We start from the raw sequence: 10021 nt of genomic DNA, 5'->3' as shown, positions 1-10021 counted from the left end.
ATAGCATACAATTGAATCACTAGGTTAATAACATTATATTATTTTTATTATTTGTTTAGGTTATAATTTAGGAAAACATTAAATAATATTTTAATATAAATTATGTAACACCCTAATCTAGTCTCATAATTAGGTGTGGGTTAAGGTAGAAGCTTTAAAGAGTTAGCTACTATTAACTTGTGTTTAAAATTTTATACCAGTGGTTGAGCCTATCAAGGTAATGCACTAGATGAGCAGGTTGTGACATAATAGACTATTAGTAAATAACAAACCATATCTATTAATGCGAAATCAATTACTAATAAAATTGTATTACAATAAATAATGTCATTTATTATCAAAATTTTAAAATATTAGATGATTAATTTTTATGTAATAAATTTAGAATTTTATTGAATATTCATATTATAGGGTTTAGTTGGGATTCAAATATTATTGATCGAGAAAAAAAGAGTGATAGACATTTTGTTTAGCTAATAGTGAATCTTGAACAAGTTGACAATTGATTTTTGACAAATTCTGAGGTGATGAGGATGAGTTATTTAAGTTGTTACTCAATAGAGTGAAGAAGACTCTTCCCATCTTATGCGCATTTGCTAGCATTCAGTAAGGCATTGGCCTAAAGTTGGGTAGGTTGCCCATTGTCAAAATCAATCTAATTTGGCCAAATTTCAAAAAAATCCCATCTTTTTCCACTTTCATTTTGGGCCAAAATTCAATCATATTAATCTACTGTCTAATTAATGTAACGTCTCAGCAATTTCTTTGAATTGCTATGTTCTTAAACTTCTCCATTGATCTTTGTGAGAAAACTGATTTCTAGGAAAAGTTCAGACCAACTTTTATGATTCCTATCATGGACAGTCAGTATCACTTTAGGTTGGATTTAACAGCACAAGACAAATAATTTTGACATACCTAGGAAGTCCTGAAACCAAATGGTTGGAACAAGGAGATAGTGCTTGATAGCAATTTATAGTCTCATTTCAAATTCTACTGATACAAGTTCATTTGTAGATTATATCTCTATATCTTACATATCTTACTTTCTTGGCTGTACTTGACAAATGTATAGCAATGTGGTCATAGAAAACATTCTGTGCTTTGTATTCTTACTCCTACGTGATACAAACCAAGCAAGATTTATATTTATACAGTCTAAGATTTTAGAGTTAGGAATCTATATAATGCATAAAGACTATTATCATTGCATAATTGTCCTTTTGCACTTGTATGTTTTATATGCCTGTGGCTACAAACTGTTAGTGTGTCAAGAAGCTGAGTATTTTCGGACACTGGCTTTTTTGAACCCTGTGAAACTGGTATGGCATAACCTGAAAATAATGGATGATGTGCCTCATTTTTTTCTATGGTTTAGTAGTTTATTCAGCCGATAGTCTCATCATGCATCTGAATTCCTATATATATATATATATATATGCATTATGTTTAATTTTCTGAAGTATTTGTGCTCTTTCATTTGTAAGTGTGAAGCAATTTCATTATTATTATTATTATTATTTTATAGATTGCAGTTCATTGTGTATGAGATGCCCATATCATGGTTGGAAATACAACCATGGCCTCTATCACCTACTATAGTTGGTATTTACTAGTCAAGATTACGGACTGGTATATGGACCTTATAATTTTAGGTGGTCCACAGTTTACTTATATATTTTTTTGTTTCTATACACTAACATATACTCTGTACGTTCTTAATTTTTTTTTGTTAATTATTTTCCATTTAAATAGTTATTCATTATTTTAATCTCAAATTGGTATAGTGTCGGAACCATTTTGGTCAATGTGTCCTCAAGATAACGGCGTACTCGTATTTTTTAGATTCTGGTACACCTATCTGATTATTAGTGAGCTAAATCCTGTATTCTTACATAAACTTATTATTTGAGTTAATGATGGATTCAGGGCCAATACAAATCAACATTGGTCTGCCCAGTGTGCAGCAAAGTTTCTGTGATGTTTGACCCCTTTATGTATTTGTCACTTCCACTACCTTCAACTGTTTCTAGAACAATGACTGTGACTGTGTTCAGTGGTGATGGGAGTTCTCTTCCAATGCCTTTCACCATAACAGTGCCAAAAAATGGATGTTGCAGAGATTTAATTCAAGCACTGAGCACTGCTTCATGCCTAAAACAATCTGAGACATTATTGCTTGCGGAGGTAAACTGTGTCTATTGTCATTTCTATCTTGAATAATATATATAACTGATTGATAATATTGTTTTGCATATTTTTCAGATTTATGAGCACCGCATATTTCGCTACTTTGATAAACTTTCTGAGCCATTATCCAATATAAAAGATGAGGATTGTATTGTCGCGTACACAGTTCCTATACACCATGGCCAATTGCAGAAGCTAGAGATTCTTAATACGAGAGAAGAAGGGTATGATATTAAACTGTGCGTGTTTTAGAGTTTGTTTTTTTATTAATGTCATCTTACACTATCCGTGTGCATACTTCCTTTTCCTGTCTATGGATCTTGATCATTTAGCCTTTGAACCTTTTCCTGAAAGACAAAGCAACACTAATTCATTAATTATAAATCAAAATGACTACAGAAATATAAAAGAAAGAGCACTCATTACTTGTAGCATGTTTTATGAAAACATGAGAAACCATTATTACCTAAACTGAACCCAGTTAACAGTTTCTCAGAACATAGTTGTTATACTGATATCTTATATTTGACTAAGACACTGAGGGGTTTGAATTCTTACTAGAATCAAATTGCTTGACAACAACAATACACATTTAACGGAGTGCTTGGATCCTATTTTTGTAACTTCATATCCATCTTCAATGGCTCTCAGCTTTGCAATAACATGCAGCTAAAATAATCATTTTTTCAATGTTTTTCAGGCAAACCAAAATCCAACAACTTATTTGAATATCAGTTGGCATGATGAGACAGTTTACACCTTTATTAAATGGTGGAAAAGAGCTGTTGTCTGCAGCCATCGTTAACATCATTTCTATTCTCCCAAAACTACTAGGAATCTAGCATTTTTCTAATCCAATGTATCTTCTCACCCTCATAAGCCAAGTATCTTTTTGTATTTGTTTGCATGCCAGTATCAAATAGGGAATGCCTTAGTCAATTGAGGATCTTTGCTTACTAAGTACTGTTTTTGTTAGAAGCCAGTCATTGTTATAGGGAGCCTGGGGCATAAATGGACCAGGAGGAATAAGTTGAACTTGTAGGGAAAACCACTGACTAACACATTATCCCTGTAAAAATCAAGCTGAATGGTAGTGTTCCAGCAATAATTTTCAACTATATGCAACATCAAATACCTTCATTAGCCTTTCCAGCTACTCTTTCTAATTTTATCTAAAACCCCATACCTTTGACTTGGGGCAGTACTTTTATGGCTGCTCATGTGCTGTAAATGGTGTATGGAAGAGTATGGTGGGGTTAGTTAGAACTTGTGAGCCTCAGAGGCAGAGTAGTTTCTATGACTGCTAATCTTCTTATAAAATGACTGATAGAAGGTCCTGTTGTAGTGGCATTAAAGAGTAAACAACCTTATATTGATGTGTATCTCTTGGAAATGGGCAATAGCAGTACATTCTACATAGGGGTCAAACAAAACAACAGTGAAATTGTCCAATTCACATTAGTTGTGGCACTCAATAATTGTGTGCTTTGAAATTATTTGTAAGGTTGCAACCTTTTCTTCTAAATTTTAGAACTTTACATGACTGCTAGACTGAGATTCTTATTGCATAGTTCTATGGCAGAATATTGAAGGTATAAAGCACCTTTTCTTGAAATTTAGACACCTGACTCCTAATCAGATTTTATTGCATAGTTCTTAAATTATTGAACTGAAATTCCTTATGATGAAATTTAGAAACCTTCGCAATTTCTTAATTGCCTACTTAAATTAGTAACTTGGTTACTATCTTTAAGTTTGTTGAACTTATTTTGTTTCCGAACCTTCTTTCATTCCATGCATACAAGCTATTTAAATTTAATTCCAACTTTTAGCTGATTATTGTGCTTCTCAAAATTTACAATTAATTGGACTTGTCATCTTCAAGGACTTTTAGCTGATTCAACATGCTTCTTTGTTAGATTCTTATCAGAACCTCAATATAATGCCCATGGGAAGCTTTTTGGAACACCACTAGTTACATTTTTGTCATTGAATTCAAAAACTGGATTGGTTATCCATTCTGCTGTTCGTTCTCTACTTGCACCACTGTTGCGAGCAAATGTGATGCCTTCTTGTACTGGAGTCAAAACCGGAAAAGAGAATGAATGTGGACCAAGCTTGGATGCTATTGTGCTTTCAGATAATGGAATTCACTGCTCAAAAGAGAACTTGTCAAACAGCCAAATGGAACTAGAAGATACCAGTAATTGTTTCCCTGCCCTTCAACTTGCCTTGGCAGATGGGGATGTCATTGTTCCAACAACAGTTGATGTTCAGAATACTTGCCCAGGATCTGCCTTAAAGATAATGATGAGCTGGTCAGACAAACTGCATGGAATATATGATTTTCATTTCCTTGAGGATCTACCTGAAGTGTTCAAATCTGGTTTCATGTTGAAGAAAACACGACAAGAAGCAGTCACTTTATATTCGTGCTTGGAAGCATTCTTAAAGGAAGAACCTCTAGGGCCTGATGATATGTGGTTAGTTCTCTTGCTCCATTAAATATAGATAGTACTATTAATGGTTTTCTGAATAGGAAATTTACACTCTGTATTAGGTACTGCCCCAAGTGCAAGGAACATAGGCAAGCAACTAAGAAGCTTGACTTATGGAGATTGCCAGATATTTTGGTTGTTCACTTGAAACGATTTTCCTACAGCCGATTCATGAAAAACAAACTTGATACATTTGTGAACTTTCCTGTTCACAATCTTGATTTGACCAAATATGTTCAGCAAAAGATTGGTTTTCCACAGTCTTTTATCTATGAACTCTATGCGGTAAGCAATCACTATGGAGGCTTAGGTGGAGGTCACTACTCTGCTTATGCTAAGGTCAGTTACTTTTCTTCCATTAGCAAGATAAAAGATATCGCAGGAGCTATTGACTAGTAAATTAAGTAATTCATTTCCATTTAGAAACATCAAGGTCCTCAAAGATCATAACTCTGTCCGCTTGTATTCTTATCAAAAGTTGAGGTGTTAGAATTGCAAATCCATTTTTATAGTGTTCTTTCAGGACCGTACTGATTATTCCTTCATCATCCACAAAGAGTGTACAATGCAGCTTGTTGGTATACACAACTGGAGCATCTTAACTAACACTCTTAGCAATACAACAAGCAATTTATTTACATTCCTCGGAACATTTTACTCCACTTGTTTGGACTTTTGTTCATTATATTTTTTTCCCAACAGCTAATTGAAGAAGACAGCTGGTACCATTTTGATGATAGTCATGTTTCCTCTGTAAAGGAAGAAGAAATCAAGACATCAGCAGCTTACGTCCTATTTTATCAGAGAGTAAGATGTGATTCCAGTACAAGTGGCAAAAAGTTTGACTAGAGCAGATTCAGCTTTGTAAAATCTAATTCAAGTGGCAATCTATTTGGCTTTTTTTTATCATGATTCTTTCATCCTCGAAGTGGAAAACTAGCATGGCTCTACCTTCACTGATAGAAAAATGTGAGTAATTTGGCCATATGTTCATTAGTTCTCTTCCGCTGCATATCATATCCATCAAGAAGCATTTTTGCATATAGCAGATTCTGCAATTTGTGGAAGGGAACGAGATCAACTTTTTACATTTTAATTAGAAATTTTGGGAGTATGAAATGATACGAGTTAAGAATCATTTTTGAATTTGAATATCATAGAAGTTTTCATCTGTTCTTGTTGCCATTGCTTTGTTCAGTATCTAAGAAAGTTTTGCCATCACACCATTTTGTCGAGGATGAACATTTCCCTGAATGTCTTTGGTAATTCAACTTGCCTTGTTCATGATATAGGTAATGACTAGCTAAACATAGATGTAATTTTCTTTATTAACAGAAAAGACGAACAGTTAATAATTTTGCATAAAATGACCACCCAGGAAAAGAATTGTTTTGTTGCAAATTACTTTATGTAATAGGCTTTAATGATTATCGAACTATTCTTCCGTTTTGATCACTCATTTTGATAATTTGTGATTTGTTGCGGTAGCTAGTGTTAGTTCTTCGCAAGCAATTGAATAAACTATTTAATGCCAGGAGTACAGTAGAAGTTGAATTAGACACCGCTTATTCCGAAGCAGAATAGAAACTATTTATGAACTCCGTTTCTATTTATTCTCTATTTATGTGATTCTAAGAATCTAGTGGATTGTTAAACGAAATGCCTTATGAAAGTTAGACAATTTGATAGATATTTTGTGCCTCGCTTTGTTGTTGGTCATTCATTTCTTACTATGGCGATCTAATTGATTGCCTTAATTACTCAAATAGGATCGTCACAGATTGATTGAAGGGAATTAGGATTAAGTTCATGAAGGATCTTCCAGTGCTGGGCAACAGCAAGTTGGATGCTCGTGAAATATCTAAATCTAAATTCACTCTTTTATTTAGGTCTTCGGAAATCTATAAATGGTAGTGATTTTTATCAAATTCAGTCATTAAAATTCAGTTATACTATTGTGATTTGAGAATTCAAAAGCCCAAGTTCCCATTGCTAATTAGCATCAAAAAAATTTAGAAAATTTTAGAACACAAAAAATTCAAAATATAGTGGCAACATTCGTTCAATCAAAATCATATTTTACACATCATGATTTAATTTGCAAGTATGATTTGGAAAGGAAAACGTGATGTGAGCTCCTTAGAGATTTTTTTGTCATTCATAATTTATTAACTCTTTATTTTGCCCTTGTATTTTAAAAATATTATATTTTACCTTTATAGTTTACGAAATAAAACCAAAACATTCCCTGACCTAACCGCCATGTCCTCTTCCATACAAATGAGTGACATTTTATACGAATAAGTTTTTCTTTGTCGCACGTGCTATGCTCGTGATCGTTAATTATGAATATTCACAACCATTCAAATTGACTGCTGGATAAGGGCTACGTTCTTTTATTATTTTTCTACTGCAATACTAAATAAAAAAAATCATAATTGAAAAAAAAATAGAGGTCACCCTTGGTGTCATAGCTTTACAACAAAGATCAGGTCCCTACTCTCCTTCCTTGACAACCATCAATTTAGGATCTATAATTTATCTACATAGTGCGAAATGCAATTGATACACCGGGGATCACACATCCTTGGTCAATCAACACACTATGAAAATATTCCTAATTGGGTACATTCTCTTCAGTTTGCACATGGTATGGAAATATCCCGATCAGAAATATTCCTGTTTATTGTAGGAACACCCCCGATCAAGTACATCCTCGATCAGTCAACACACGTTATGTGAACATCCCTGATTGGGAATATCCTTGCGTAGCTAGTAACATTATGAGAACACCTTGATTGGTAACATTCTCACTCAACTTGCAACATATAGGAACATTTTGATCGAGAATATCCCTGCTCAACTAGCATATGTTATAGGAACGTCTCCGATTGGGAACATCTCTGTGCTCCCTATAAAGTCCCCTCCTTAGATGGATAGTCATCTATCCTCTCTTTCGACATGCCCTAATAAGTAGTTGACAAAGCAACAACTACTAATAATCACCACTAAGTAGTCATCTCTTTCGACATTGAATAAATCAATAAGACTAGATTACTTCATCAAACCGGATGTTTCAAGATCTCAAAGCTTGTTTCAGTCTATAAACGGACCGATTAAGCTTACACACAAGATGTTCTTTACCCTTTGCAATGAATCCCTCGGGTTGCTTCATATAGATATTTTCTTCAAGACTTCCATTAAGAAAAGCTGTCTTGACATCCATTTGCCAAACCTCATAATCTATATGAGCAGCAATAGATAAAAGAATCTGGATAGACTTAAGCATGACTACTAGCGAAAAGTCTCCTCATAATCGATTCCCTCTTTCTGAGTATACCCCTTTGTAACAAGTTTTACTTTAAAGGTTTCCACCTTTCCGTCTATTCCTCTTTTCCTTTTGCAAACTCATTTACATCCAATGACTTTTACACCATTTGGTGGTTCTACAAGCTCTTAGACTTGATTAGAATCCATAGATTCTATTTCAGAGTTCATTGTACTTTGCCAAGATGATGCATCTTTATTTTGGAGTGCTTGCATCATATGTCCAGGGATCAGCTTCATGTTCACCAGGGATTAAGTCTGAAGATTCTTCCAAAAATATGAATTTATCAGGTTGTCTAACAACCCCTCCCACTATGATGAGGCATTACCTGTAATTGTGCATCATTTGTGACACGTGATGCAGTTACTTGTGGTATCGTATCTTGTACCGTTGATACTAAAGTAGAAGTGTTTCCCTCTTATTTCCTCTAGAACAATTTTACTTCATGGGCTTATGGTTCATTATATAGTCCTCTTCTGAAAAATTGGGCATTTGTGCTAACAATGACCTTTTGATTTTTAGGACTATAAAATAAACCACCCTTCGTGCTAACAATGACCTTCTGATCTTTAGGCTTTCTATACCCCTTTGTCTTAAGGTCTCTTGGTCATTTTTCCTTCCAAGCAACACTCGTAGGTTGAAAAATTTTCTACCACCAGTCAACCCAAAGGTCCATTGGCTATCAACCTTTGAATTCTACTTAAGTTAATATGACTCAATATTAGATACCAAAGATATGCTTGGTTCATTTTCAAAGGTTGCTTTCTCTTATTAGAATTAGATGATGTGTTATTAATTTTCATTTATTGTATCATGGGAGTTATTAGATTAAGAGTATATAAATTAATGAACGTATCAAAACAGATAATAGCCCTATTTTTCTTGGCAACAACTTTATCATCAAAAGAAACAGAATATCCATCCTTACATAATTTAGAAACTGAAATTAATTTTTTTAAAAAAATATGGTACGTAAAGATAATCCCTCAAAATCAAAGTTTTATTCCTCTCAAAAGATAAATAAACATCTCCTACTGCAATAGTTGCCACTTTCATAGCATTGCCTATGTAGACAGTAATCTCCCCTTCACATAGTCGTCGGGTTTCCTGGAACCCCTACAACGAATTGCAGACATGATCAGTGGCTCCCGTATCTACATATCAGGTACTAGTAGATAACACCACTAAACATGTTTAAACAACTAATGAATAAGATATATCTTTATTGTTCTCTTTTCTACGAGAACAGTCTACCTTCCAATGTTTAGACTGCTTTCTCATGGCTTCCTGCTTGGTAGCCCGATTCTAGTGTCCATAAAGTTCTTTGAGATTAAGCATCATATCATAGGCAGTAGGCATGGCATGATGCTGATGTTGCATCACATTTGAGATGGAAGCTAAAATGTAACACCGCGTCATCTTATCTACCTTAACCCATTTTCTATGTCTCTCTTATCTCCACTTCACTAGAATCCTTATCAGGCACTCTAGGACAGACCTTGAAAGTATGAACTTGTACTCTTCAACAGTTAAGGCAATATCCAAATTTCGTTTCCAATCAATATAATTAGGACTAGTAAGTTTATTTTTTTTTAGAATAATAGCAAGTGGATTGAAAGCCATAATGAAATCTTGAGAATCACAAAATAAAATATTTGGTTAAAACTTTAGAATTTAAAATAATATTGATTCCTCAAACAATATAATTTAAATTCACCAACACCTTAAAACACCATGAATTTCATATGCCATGATAGTGTGGACGTATATTAATTCAAACATTTGTAAGAGGAGGTTTTACCTATTAATTTTATTATCTTTCCAACCTAACTTTATGACAAATAAAATTAATAATTGATTTATCTTTGGCCACACAAATAATAGCAGTGACTTCGATGGAGGATACTATTAAATGTGTCTAAGTGTATATCATTACTTGATACTAAGTCCATTATTTAGGATTGTGTCCCTTCAGATGGAGAAGATCACACATACCTAAATAATT

General features: G+C 33.8%; 1 protein-coding gene across 1 annotated transcript; it reads left to right on the top strand.

Annotated features, from left to right (window-relative positions):
- The first annotated feature begins 1809 nt into the window (after positions 1-1809).
- On the top strand, positions 1810-5871 carry LOC141818359 (ubiquitin carboxyl-terminal hydrolase 10-like). The gene is made up of 5 exons (XM_074705869.1): positions 1810-2187; positions 2266-2414; positions 4110-4673; positions 4751-5027; positions 5391-5871. Exons 1-5 carry the CDS (start codon positions 1981-1983, stop codon positions 5535-5537), a joined length of 1344 nt encoding a protein of 447 aa, XP_074561970.1. The 5' UTR covers positions 1810-1980; the 3' UTR covers positions 5538-5871.
- Positions 5872-10021: the final 4150 nt, after the last annotated feature.

The sequence above is a fragment of the Curcuma longa genome, unplaced genomic scaffold (genome assembly GCF_044706935.1).
Source record: "Curcuma longa cultivar G26 ecotype Majalengka, Jawa Barat unplaced genomic scaffold, ITB_CL_G26_1.1 contig_24547, whole genome shotgun sequence".
Lineage (NCBI taxonomy): Eukaryota > Viridiplantae > Streptophyta > Magnoliopsida > Zingiberales > Zingiberaceae > Curcuma > Curcuma longa.
The sequence above is the reverse complement of the archived record's forward strand: the minus strand, read 5'-3'. Positions and strand labels throughout refer to the sequence as shown.

Excerpts from the sequence above, each read along its gene's own strand:
- LOC141818359 (XM_074705869.1), top strand. The coding sequence starts at position 1,981 with ATGTTTGACCCCTTTATGTATTTGTCACTTCCACTACCTTCAACTGTT. Across the intron at positions 2,415-4,109 it reads CTTAATACGAGAGAAGAAGG|ATTCTTATCAGAACCTCAAT; the intron begins GTATGATATTAA and ends CTTCTTTGTTAG. Across the intron at positions 5,028-5,390 it reads ACTACTCTGCTTATGCTAAG|CTAATTGAAGAAGACAGCTG; the intron begins GTCAGTTACTTT and ends TTTTCCCAACAG.